The following is a 13,114-nucleotide window of genomic DNA, read 5'->3' on the forward strand; positions in this document are numbered from 1 at the left end:
CTGAAGCAGTGTTTTATTATATTGCTGAGCAGGTTGTTGTTGAGGGACTAAAGGAACTAAAAGCTAAGCCTTTCTGCAGAATTTTGCTTAGCTTGTGATAGTGCTGCAGCATTGTCCACTGTTGATTTAGTTCACATCTGGACATTATTGCCTCTAGACTCTGCCTATACCTGCATTACTGAACTGCTGAAAAACAGAGACCGTAGCAGGAAAGCTGGACTTTGGCCATGTCTTTGTAGGTTCTAATTCTGAGTAAATTCTGAAAGCAAAGGCAAAGATTTTTCAGGGACATAGGGATTGATTTAGGCTTCCTGCAAATGAATTCATCACCATCACTATGAAGTTTGAAGTCCAGACCTCTTTCTTTGCAGGGCTGCAGGTAATGGCAGTAAATAAGCAGCAGGCCTAAGTCAGAAGGCCACCTACAGTAGGTGCTTACCCCTGGTGGCATGACTACTTCTCTCCACTAAGTATGGCTGTGGTTGTGTATTACAGAGGATAATAGAAATGCTAACTTAGATAATACAGCACTGACGCTGTGAAGGAAAATGAGCTCCACATCTAGTTCATAACACTGCCTTGCAAACTGCTGTGCTGGCACAACTGAGACAGTGAAGCTCAGTTCAGATTCTCCAAACCAGTGTTGAATTGGACAGGTCTCTGTACACTGGCCAGTCATATTTTTGATGCGTAATACAGCAGGCTTTGTTTAAACATGAAGTGCTAGGGGCTATCTAATGCTCTAGCTGCTACTCTGACACATGAACGAGTTATGTTGCATGTGAAATCCAAGCAGGATTTGGAGTTCAAAACATCCCATCAATACAGGTAAGAACTCAGTAAGCCACTTCTAGTGACTTACTAAATAGCCCTCCATCCCTTTCAAAGTGGAGATTACACTGCAAATTCTGCCAAGGGAAGGGGAGGCATTAGGTGGAAAAATCCAGCCATGGACTCTGGAACTAGGAAAGTTAAGTTTTCTACAGCAGAAGTAATTTTAGGTAGAGTTCAGCTGAATACAGAGAATATTGCATATGTCTCCCAGTTTCAGGCTATGTGGAGTTTTAAGGATTGTGGTTTAACGCACTGACGACAAACAGAAATGGCTGAAGTTTTAAGCACAAGTAGGGTGTACCACACTGCATTTCAGTTTCCTGAGAGTGACACCTTTTATGTTAGAAGTTAGCTAAAGTATTTCTTCTATATAGGTTAGGTTTATTGGTTTGCTTTTATGATGACATGGAACAGATGGATGCAGCTGTGGCCCGGGCTCTACTTCATCAAATGATTAAGTGTAATCAACTGAAAGGTTTCCAGGCCGAGGTTCAGAAGGTGGGTACAGTACTTCTTGCCTAATGTAATCTTGAAAAGAGAGGAGAAGGGACTTTCTTCTTGAATATAGAAGGAAAAGAGTGAAAAATTACTGGCATGTCAAAGATAAGTAGAAATAGTTCTGGAGCATATAATGCAAAGAATAAAAGCCCTTCCTTTTTTTAAACACTGCTCATTCTTTTTTAATTCTGTTTCCTCCTGTTCCATATTCCTTTCAGAACTGTGGTTCTGTTTTTGAATTTTTATGAAGTGTGGTCACTAAATGGTTGCCAGTGCCTATTCCAGAAACTCCATTTAAATGTTTGGGTGATAATGGAAATTGGTTCTTGGAAATCTTTCGTTTCCCCTCTGATTTTTTGTTTGTTTGTTTGTTTGCTTTAGCTCAAATCTCAGCTCCTGGACCTTGCCGTGCAAAACCAGACATTGAATGATATCCTTGGATCTCTGTCAGATGCTGTAGTTGGACTAACTTCAAGTCAGCTGGAATCTTTGTCACCTGAAGCGGTGCATAATGCTATTGCAACATTAAACCAAGTATCTGGGTGGACAAAAAGCCAAGTTATGATTTTATCCAGTAAATATCTCTCTTATGAAAAGGTACCTCTGATAACAGCTTTCCTACCTTTTATTTTTAAAAGTGAAATGGCTTTTTCTCAACAATAACTGTAGATCTTGAAAAGTTTAGTACAGGACTTCTTTTTAGTACTGTTAGTGGTGTGAAAAATTTGTTTAAATCAAATAAAAACATCCAAGAGTGTATCTCCCAGAGTAATTCTCTAGTGACAGAGAGAATGACTGTATTTGGCAGTTGTATATATTGTTTTGTCTCTGTCACTACCCTAAGCAGAATTTGCGTGAGCAGAGATCCTAGGCTATATATTTAAATATGCTGTAATGGAAGGAGTCAGGGTCCTCTCTGAAGTGTCAAAAAAAGGACTGTCTGGGAAAATTGTTGCTTTTTTTCCCTGGACAGATTTGTCTGAATCGGAAGAAATCTAAGAAAAGTGCATCCTCAGGCAAGAAATGTTTTAAGTATTCAGCAATAATAGTTTTGATTTATTAACTTTTGCTTGAAAATATATGTATCTGCTGTTCACTAGCCAGAAATCTTTCCGTTTGTTTGTGCTGTTATCTCTGCAGGTTTTATCATTTTATAATGTTAGTCAAATGGGCGCCCTGGTAACTGGTATCAGTACCCAGTCATTCTACAGCATGAACCCAAAAGAGCTTTCTCACATTATTCGAGGCACAACATCCCAATACTTACCTGACTTATCACCTGCACAGCAACAAGGGATCCTCAGGAAGGTGATTATAAACTTGACAGTGCAGCAGGTTCTCACTGCACATGAGCACAATAACCAGAAATGCAGGGCATGATTTAAAATGTTGTCACCAAGATATGTGTTTTAGCTCAATGGTTAATATTTCTAATGTATTTTTCTGGACACCAAGTATATTTTGAAGGCTCTCTCTTGCTTATTTCCATGATGTTTTTAATGCTAGCATGTTTTACTTTTATCCTCTTAAGAGAAATATTACACAGAATAGAAGGGACAAAGCCTGTAAGTCTAAGCATCAGTTCTGAAATGCCGATGTTATTCTTTTTAGATAGCTGCATCTGGATATTTTTCTTCATCAGTCAAAGATATACCAGGAGCTTTCTTTAAAGAAATATCTCTTCCTGGTTTATGGAAGCAGACTGGATATAATTCTTCAATGATGAAAGAAAAAGAACTAAGAAGAAGCCAGGTAAAAATTATTATGCGGTTCCCATTTCAATGCAATTTAGTATGATAGAACAGGAAATGTTGTAACACATATGTGTTCAAGGAACACTGGGAAAAGGAAGGAACTGTTCTATATATATATATATATCTATCTTGATGTAAACAACCAGAGGTCATTTAAAACCTAAGCAGCAATTATGAGACAATGCTATGGAAAGGAAAGCATTAATATGCTGAGTTTAAATGTCTTCAGGATGCTGCCACGTGCATTTTCTCTTTCCAGTACTCTATACTAGACATTTGTGTGTACAATCAGCCCTTTGACTCTGTCCAGAAAGATGAAAGGTTGAACCAGATGATCTCCAGAGGTCCCTTCAAACCTAAATTATTCAATGGTTGTGTGCCATGGATATGTTTAACACCATCTTATGATGCCAGTCAGCAATGTCCTGTCTTGTGAAGAAATTCAGCACTGGTGACAAATGTTTTGGTTGGCCAAGCTGGACCATAGAAATATCTTTAGACTACATAAAAGAGTTAAGCATACAAAAACTTTTCAGTAGTTATTCTATCTTACAACTGGAGTACCTAACCTTAACTTTAAATATGGTGGGTTTTATTTCAGGCTTTATATCTGTATGAATTACTGTCTAAGAAAAACTACCCTGTTGATCTTCTAAGGTATGGATGACAGTCTGTCTTGAAATGGTATTTAAGTCTAATTTTGCTATGGGAGCATTTTTGAGATAAATAGTATGTGGTTATTTTGTACTATCTTATGTTTATTCGTTCCTTGATGCCACAGGGTAATTCAGCTTCCTCATTAAAAAGGGTCTCCAAATCTAAAATCAGGATTGCAGAGGTTTTGGTATAAGGCTCAGTCAATATTTTTTCAATTTGATTATGGTTTTACTTTCAATAGCCTTTCAGTTACAAGAAATGGGAAAGAGAGGCGGTCAAGAAACTGTGTTTTAGGACATGGCTATGGGAAGTAAGGACTAGATCCTTAAACATTCAAAAGACTGAACTTTGCTTTTCCTATCAGCACAGGACAGCTTGTGAAAGGAGTAACTTGTCAACACATTGAAAGTATGGGTACAGACATTTTTTTAAACACTTTTAAATTCTTTGAAATGAATCTTCATCTACTTTCTCCATATCAGGTAAAACCAAAGGAAGACTTTGTGTACATAAACATACTACCTAATAGCCAAGCTGTAGGTAAATTAGAATTCGGTTAATTCTTTTTTTTTTTTTTTTTAATCTTGTATGTGTGAGCTTGTCTGTTGACATATTTCATTTAAATCTTTTATGTGTGAATTTGTCTGTTCTTATACTTTGTTTTGATGATTTCATTTGTTACAAATTGTAAGAAATTCCTACAGTCATTCTACTTGCTAATTCATGAGTAATCTGTTTGGAAATGTGTGTAGATATTGAAGACATATAAATGCTCTCATGCACCCAAATACAGGATGTTTCATCTCCGATGTTTACAAAAAGAAAACTCTAAACTACCATAAAAAAGCCAAAGAAAAATGCTCTTTGCAGATAATATGCAGTTTTATATATGCTAAATTATAAACTGTAATAAACCATAATTTCCTTCTTTCTCCATATTTCCACGTGTTCAAGATTTTATTTTTTTGTTGCTTTTAGATTAATTGTTTGGCGTGGAAGTTTTGGAAAGTCTCCAATGTATCTATTCCTCCATTCCTCTTACTGGTGCTTCCGTGAGTTACATCTTACTACATCTTAAGTTACTTCATCTCTAGCACCACATTCAGACTAGTCCTTCTGAGCACTTTTAAAATAATCTCTGCAGTCCTAAGAAAACTGATGATTCAAAGAAATGGTAGCTTATAAAAAGTGGTCACTGATTGTAGCTGAAATCTGTCTCAAATGCAAGTTGGTAATACTTGGTGTCTTTTAGTATAGCCCATTTTTGTCACAGTTGTGGATTCCTTTGCATCCTTGAAATCGGACCCCCCTGAAGCTCTCTGTGCCCAGACTAATCATGGTGCAGTGGTGTGGCAGCAGTGAAGATTAAAAAGCTTGTAATGTTGCTGCTTATACTGTTGCTGATGTCTGCTAAAAGAAAGGGGCTCATTTGCTGGGCTTTCTTGAACATACTTGTTTAGAATCACAAAAGTTACATAAATACAGCTTATGCTGGGTTTTGTTTTCCTTGGGGTGTGGGTTTTTTTTTTCCTTTGTTTCCCCTAGGTTGTGAGACTTGGTTTGCTTATTTGTTCAGGGTTTTTTTTTGAGAGTGAATATCTTACAACAAAGCCATTGGGCTCTGCCCAAGGAAATTGCTTCGTATGTTTAAAATCATTTCAGTGTGTTTAAAGGCATTTTTGTAAGTTAGCAAAACTTTGCTTTATGTAAATAGCCAAGTAATATTCAGTGATAGCTTTTTTCCTTAAGAAAAAAATATAATAGTACCTTGATACAAATTCCTGAATTGTACAACTTGTTAATTCCCCTTTTTCTTTCTTTCTTTCTTCCTACAAGCTTAGAGGGATAAAAGGGAATGAGAACTGTTCTTTTCCTGGAATAATTTTAATTGAAAAAAAGTGAGGAAAGAAAAGCATTCTGTTTGGGAAGGCATTATTCTCTTTAAAAATAGTAAAATAATAATAGACTTTAATACAAGGCTTTCTATAAGCCGCAGCACCAAGTTATTTGGCCAACAGTTGCGTGTTGCTTGTTCAGGGCCATCAAAAGTCACTGGTACTCTTGCCTACAAACCTTGTTAATGCTGGACATGTGCAGATCTGGGATATAGCTTTATTTACAAAGCTGCTGGCCACTCTAGATGGTAAAGAGCATCATTTTGTTAATTTGGCAGGCCTCTTGGACTTTGATAAAAAGGAAGCCTAGTCTAAAATTACTTGCCATCCGTAGTCCACCCACCACATCTTCATTCATCAGAGTTATTCCTAATAAAAAGAGGAAAGGGAAAAAGCTTAAGAATTGCAGACAGTCTTGTTTCATATGGTGTTAAAGCACCTCAGAGCACTTTCATCCACTTTGCAGCTGTTTACAACCCTTAACCTTGTTTGGAAGTGAGGCACATGTGCTCATGAACTGGAAGAAGATGTAAGTTAAAGTAAGGTGTGGATTAATTTCAGCTTTTTGGGTCGGGCCCATTTACAGTATTTCAAGTCCAGTTTTTCAAGTATAATTTCGCCATCATCGCAGATCTTATGGGTGTGGTTATGGGTGTATGAAGGTCAGGTTTATATTATGATATAATTTGCATTCTTTCTGCAGGATTGAGTACCTGGAGTACGTTTCAGGCCCCTTGTGTGTCCCTTTTGTTGCAAGTCTGGGGAAGACTGAGATGAACCTTTTGAATCCAGGCCTTCACAAAAAGAACACTGTCCTACAAAAAGTACAGGAGTGCTTGGTAGGTATGGCTAGGAGGGGTCAGCAGTGGAGGGGAGTTGCAAAATAAGTAATCTGTACTTAGCCACCGACAGTTCCAAACTAAGCGAGAGTGACTGATTAGTTTTCTTTCTGTTTATTGTTATGTGGTGCCTCGCAAAGTTATTCTGCTTACTTCAACTCTCCAACCTGCATGCACATGCTCATGATCTCCTGTATACAGAGAGCAACCCAAGACACAGGCTTTCCTGCTCTGTGTTTGTGCAGTGAAACCATAGCTGGTGGTATCTGAGAGCCCAAAACGTAATAGCAAGACATGCTAATTTCTTCATTGTCACAAGCAAGAGCACCTTAGACTGTCGCTGAGCTCAGAGAAACTCTCAGTGCCAAGGGCCCAAGCAACCTACTGTAGCTGACCTGCTTTGAGCAGAAGGCGTGGACCTGGTGACCTCCAGAGGTCCAAAATCCCTTCTACGGTTCTGTTCGCATACGTTATTGCACTGCATTTCATGCAGTAATGTCAGTCACCATCTACATAAATTCTTGACTTACCCATCTGTAATCTGTATTATGTTTTATTATATATCTCTATTATGTTTTTCTCATGTACAGTTTGTTTTATTGTTCCCTGCCTAAAGAAACCTTTTTGTAGCTTCCTTAATAATTTTCCTCGACTCAATGGCTCTTACAAAGTGTTCTCATGAAATGTCATTGCTGACCACAGTGAAAAGGCTGGGACAGCCTGGAGCTAACCTGTTTGCATCTGGAGCTGTTCCCCCTTGCTGCAAGCAGTGCTAGTCCTGTAGAGCTGTGCACAGGAAGCTCCATGGGAGAGAAGGTGGTACCAGGGGGATTTTGTGAATTCTGCTCTCTGGGAAGTTCAGCAGTCACTAGTTTTTAGGGGAAGCTATTTTTTTGATGTAGTTGTGAATATTTGCATTCTTATACATACTAACCAGCCATCTAATCCCTAGAGTTTTCGCAGCTGCTATAGAAACCCCTCAGAGTTAAGCCATCTGACAGCAAGAACTTACTTCCCTTTTGTTATAAGGGGCCATGTGAGGGCTCTGCTGCCAGGCAGAACTGCACTACGCCTGCAGGTAGTCACCTGGATAGACTGTGGCAGGAGATTTAGTTTAATTATTTTTTTATGTGTGCTTCAATATGGGATAAATAATACACTGAAAGCTCAAAGTGCTTGTTAAATATCACCAGCTGCATTGGTAAAAACAAAAAGTATAAAGCAGTCTCGGCAGAAACTGTAGATTAAGTTGCCAGTGCAAACTGTTGTGTCTTTGTTCCTTAAAGGGTCATGGAGCTTAAATGTGTTGTGATGGAGTTGAGTGATACAGAGCTAAGATTAGCTCTACCAACAAGGTAAATGCTTCTTGTTTCAGAACGGCTCCATTGCTGACGAATATGATGTTGACCTACTTGGAAATTTAATCTGTCACTTACCTCCAGCCTTTCTACATGGCAGAATGTCCCTGAAGGCAATGGCAACGGCCCTTCATCCCTTCAAGCTCTGCCAACAGCTCAGCCACGAGCAGAAGACTGAAATTAAATACAAACTACTTGAGTTATATGGGTAAGATATTAAATATACCACCTCGCTTATGCTGATGGCTAAGCCATGCAAATACCAACCATTTTCTTTGTCCAGATAGAACTGCAATGAATACAACACAAAGAACTTCTGTCACTGACTGAGCTTGGGGTTTCTGTTCTTGTGTGTAACATAACTGTGGAACAAAATACAACCCCAGGGACGCCCTGCATGACTTAATTCCCAGAGGAAAAGGAGAGAAAGTGTAATGTTTGAGAAGGGTCAGGCAAAGACAGTCTCTGATATGGCAAGAGAAAGGGTGTTACAGACAAAGAATGGTGCAGGAATTCAAAGAATGGGAAAATTGAGGTGGGATACTCAGTGTGCTGGTGTGAGAAGAGAAATAAAGATGACTGCAAGCACCTGTGGCAGTGGGAAAGAGCTAAAGAAGCAGAGGGATATAAAGTTCAACCACCTGAAGCAACAAAGCAGACAGCATGTTAGGTGTCATTAGTGACTCAGATTTGGAGGCTGATTGGAACACTGCTGTATCAGTCCTGCAAAAAAACAAAGCCATCCCCTGTCTGGCAAGAATATACTGTTTCTCTCTTGCATTGTCTCTTAGAAGTATCTTGCATTTGGAAAGACTGAATGTATAGTTTCTAACCACCCATCAGCCCTAAAGACTGTCACTTGATTCACCTAATTTTAGTTGCTCATTCAGCTTCCTTTTAGTCAACATTTTTTCCAGTAATGGAATAGCTACATTTTCCACCAGATCCCACCCCTGCATTAATCTTGATACAGATCCATTTTATTGAATCATAACTCACTGTGCTAAATAGTTTAGTTTATTACTTGTCTAGTCAAACATCCTCACAGTAGAGCAACAAAACAAAGAAAGTTTTCTGTGAGAACATGTACCAGCAACAGATTTGTTACTACCACCTTCTTCAGGCTCTTTTAGGCTGAAAATTATTTATCTAAGTGCTTTCTAAAGTCAGTTACCAACTGGGTTGGTTAACTTTTGTCAGATTTGTATCAAACAAACAGGCCAGACCTGCATGGTGCTAAGGTACATACATTTTGAAACACCCATCGCCACTCAGAACGGTTAAAACTTAAACAGGGGAAGTTTAGATTGGATATAAGGAGGAAGTTCTTTCCTGTTAGGGTGCTGAGGCACTGGAATAGGTTGCCCAGGGAAGCTGTGAATGCGACATCCCTGGCAGTGTTCAAGGCCAGGTTGGACAAAGCCTCGGGTGAGATGATTTAGTGTGAGGTGTCCCTGCCCATGGCTGGGGGGTTGGAACTAGATGATATTGAGGTCCTTTCCAACCCTAACTGTTCTATGATTCTATGATTCTATGATTCTATATCAGAGAGATGACAAAATGCAGTCTGTTGCTAATAAGCAATTGGCATAGAATGTCTGTGTTTCGTATATGATACAGTATAAAAAAAACCTGTGAAATTTTAGTATAATTTTGATTGAAAACATTATTCATTAATATAATTTTCCTAAATATTTCATCAGTTTCCCAAACAACTGGACAGCAGAAACGACATTAGATGTTGGACCGTTCCTAGCTCTGCTGTCAAAAGGGGAATTAAGCATCCTTGCTGAAAAGGTATGTTTTTAATATATTTTTTTAAATTTGTAAAAGATAATGCTAGAATTTTGATTTATGAATGTCATGTAAACATTTAGGTTGGAAAAGACCTTTAAGATCATTGGGTCCAACTATTAATGTAGTACTGCCAAGTTCACCAAAGTTCACCTGTAAACCAAGTCCCTCAGTGCCACATCTACACGTCTTTTAAGTACATCCATAGCTGGTGACTTAACCACTTCTCCGGGAAGCCTGTTCCAATGCTTTACAACCCTTTTGGTGAAGAAATTTTTCTGAGTGTCTAACCTAAACCTCCCCTGGTGCAACTTGAGGCTTTTACCTCTTGTCCTATCACTTGCTACTTGGGAGAAGAGACTGACACCCACTTCGCTACAACCTCCTACAAACTATCAGGTAGTTGTAGAGAGAAATAAGGTCATAATGCAGTCTATGTGACCTGAATGCTAAACTAGGTAAGTAATCCTCTTGGCAAGGAACTGTGTGTATTGCTTTCACACATTCTTGACTCCATCAAAATTTCTTCTTCAAAGTAATGGTAGTATAACCTATTATAGAATCATAGAACAGTTAAGGTTGGAAAGGACCTTAAGATCATCTAGTTCCAGCCCCCCTGCCATGGACAGGGACACCTCACACTAAACCACGTCACCCAAGACTCCGCCCAACCTGACCTTGAACAGTCAGGGATGGAGCATTCACAACTTCCTTGGGCAACCCCTTCCAGTGCCTCACGGTAAAGAACTTCTTCCTTTTATCTAACCTAAACTTTGCCTCTTTACGTTTGAACCTATTACTTCTTGTTCTGTCACTACAGTCCCTGATGAAGAGTCCCTCCCCAGCATCCCTATAGGCCCCCTTCAGACACTGGAAGGCTGCTATGAAGTCTCCACGCAGCCTTCTCTTCTCCAGGCTGAACAGCCCCAACTTCCTCAGCCTGTCTTCATACGGGAGGTGCTCCAGTCCCCTGATCATCCTCGTGGCCCTCCTCTGGACTTGTTCCAGCAGTTCTATGTCCTTTTTATGCTGAGGACACCAGAACTGCACACAATGCTCCAAGTGAGGTCTCACAAGAGCAGAGTAGAGGGGCAAGATTACCTCCTTGGGCCTGCTGGTCACACTCCTTTTGATGCAGCCCAGGATACGGTTGGCTTTCTGGGCTGCGAGCGCACACTGAAGCCGGCTCATGTTCATTTTCTCATCGACCAGCACCCCCAAGTCCTTCTCTGCAGGGCCGCTCTGAATCTCTTCTTTGCCCAACCTGTAGCTGTGCCTGGGATTGCCCCGACCCAGGTGTAAGACCTTGCACTTGGCTTAGTTGAACTCCATGAGGTTGTCATTATTTTCATGTATACAATAATAGTTATATATTGTCATGTAGGAAAAAAAACCCAGTGCATTTACAGTGACAGAGACTCAAACATTTTTAGTACTTTATACCTTGCAGTGTTGTTTCCTCCCTTCCCCTACCTTTCAACCATGAAAGCTGTGTTTCTTACCCTATTAATGAGATCATACTGATCAAATTAGCATTTACTCAGGTGGCCCTTTGCCCTAGGGCCAGTGTAGCATACTTAACAATAACTGAGCCTCAGCATTGCACTTTGTAGTTTCTTTGCCCTCTTTAGTTCTTCTAATCTTATAGTTTTTATGTATAGGACTAAACTACACTGGGATGAGGAATTAATTTTTCAACACTAATATGTGAGCACAGTCAGCAAATATTCCTCAAAAGATAGTGCTTATAATTGACAAAATAGAACAGGACTCTTCCACTGAAAGGAAAGTTGTCTAGCACAGTGGAGGAGAGAGGTCAAAAAAGCCTAAATACATGAATAGTTTGAAGTTACTTCTCTTAATTTAATTGGGTCCTGTCCTGGGTTCAGCAGTAGCAGTCATTTTTCTCCTTCTTAGTAGCTAGTACAGTGCTGTGTTTTGATTTTTTGGCCTGGAAACAGTGCTGATAACGCCGATGTTTTCAGTTGCTGCTCAAATGTTTGGTCTGGCCAAGGACTTTCTGAGCCTCATGCTCTGCCAGGGAGGAGGGGAGGCTGGGAGGAAGCAGAGACAGGACACCTGACCCAAACTGACCAAAGAGGTATTCCATACCACAGCACGTCATGCCCAGGATGGTAACGGAGAGTTACCCGGAAGGGCTGGGGGACTGCAGGGTTGGAGGAGGTATCGGTCAGTGCTCGGCTGGGGGGAGTGGGGCGAGTTACTGGTCGGCTGGTGTTGAGGTGTTGTATTCTTTCCTCTTGTTATTTCTTTTATCATTATTATTATTGGTGGTAGCAGTAGTGATTTGTGTTATACCTTAGTTACTGAACTGTTCTTATGTCAACCCGTGGGAGTTACATTCTTTCGATTCTCCTTCCCATCCCTCCAGGAGCAGGGGGAGGGCAAGAAGGGGGGGGGGGAGTGAGTGGACGGACTGTGTGGTTGGGTTTAAACCACGACAGGTCCCTATCCTCAATTCTTATGCTTATCTGACAAATTTAAGACAAAATAAAGTACTTTCTGTACTACACACACTGAAATGGTGGAACTCATTGTTATGGGAGGGTCTGGACACAGACTGCACTCAGACAGTGCTCAGGTGTTCCCAGAAGCTGAGAGGGCGTACAAGAGGGAGAATCATTCAGAATTTGCTTTGTTTCCTCTTTTTTATTCCCCTCAGATGTATGCTGTTGACCTTTCAAGTAGCAGCAAATTTACTCTCCTTTTCTGAACATCTGCACGTATAGGAAGGAGGCCGATCTGTTATTAAGCCCTACTTTGCTGAGATCTGCACAGTCTTTCTCTACAAATTGATTTGTTTTAAAAGGGAAAAGTCTTACTTATTCTTTCTTTCCTTTTGAAGTTCCCAGATATCATTTTACAAATAGCAAAGACAAGTGGACCAATTTCTTCAGCTGAAGAGCTTCTATCAACTGTATTTGAATCTGTCTCCAATGCTACTGCCAGCATCAAATCATCTGTCACCAGACCTGGTCAGTATTTCACATGGTATCTGTGCAAAGTTACAGATTTACAATGGTGCCGTTTTGGGCTTTGCTGGTGCAGTTCAAACAGACTTTTTTGTTTCACTTTATCATCAAATACATTCTGAGAAGCCGAACAACAAAAAGCAAAGCCTCAAATAACTTAAAGAGGTTCAGGCTTACAGCTAAACCAGTTAGTCTTTGTTCTCTTGCCCATGGTTGTCTGATACATTGACCAATTGCTAAAACACTTAATTTCATTACAGGATTGCACAGTTAAGCATCTTCTGGAATTTATCTGACTGCACAAAGGAGAAAGATGAATTATTTGAGTTAGAAGGTTTTGTTTATTTTTACTTTTTTGTTTATTTTAACTTTCCTGTGTAATCTAAGTGAAAATCCTTGAATTAAAACCTATGAAGGTGATAAGTTACTGTTGCGCCAAAAGATTGCACATAGTTAATCTTTTGCCAGATATGGGCATATGTTGACTTGGCT

General features: G+C 39.8%; 1 protein-coding gene across 2 annotated transcripts in view; it reads left to right on the forward strand.

Annotated features, from left to right (window-relative positions):
• OTOA (otoancorin) overlaps positions 1-13,114 on the forward strand; it is a 42,782-nt gene that overhangs the window by 9,611 nt on the left and 20,057 nt on the right. For both annotated transcript variants that reach the window (XM_065684340.1, XM_065684339.1), the window contains exons 11-21: positions 1,209-1,332; positions 1,714-1,929; positions 2,473-2,640; positions 2,944-3,084; positions 3,688-3,743; positions 4,108-4,225; positions 4,722-4,795; positions 6,342-6,477; positions 7,853-8,043; positions 9,539-9,632; positions 12,496-12,625. In XM_065684340.1, coding sequence (XP_065540412.1) covers positions 1,209-1,332; positions 1,714-1,929; positions 2,473-2,640; positions 2,944-3,084; positions 3,688-3,743; positions 4,108-4,225; positions 4,722-4,795; positions 6,342-6,477; positions 7,853-8,043; positions 9,539-9,632; positions 12,496-12,625 — 1,448 coding nt within the window. The remainder of the gene's footprint in view (positions 1-1,208; positions 1,333-1,713; positions 1,930-2,472; positions 2,641-2,943; positions 3,085-3,687; positions 3,744-4,107; positions 4,226-4,721; positions 4,796-6,341; positions 6,478-7,852; positions 8,044-9,538; positions 9,633-12,495; positions 12,626-13,114) is intronic.

Source organism: Lathamus discolor, chromosome 6 (assembly GCF_037157495.1).
Source record: "Lathamus discolor isolate bLatDis1 chromosome 6, bLatDis1.hap1, whole genome shotgun sequence".
Classification (NCBI taxonomy): domain Eukaryota; kingdom Metazoa; phylum Chordata; class Aves; order Psittaciformes; family Psittacidae; genus Lathamus; species Lathamus discolor.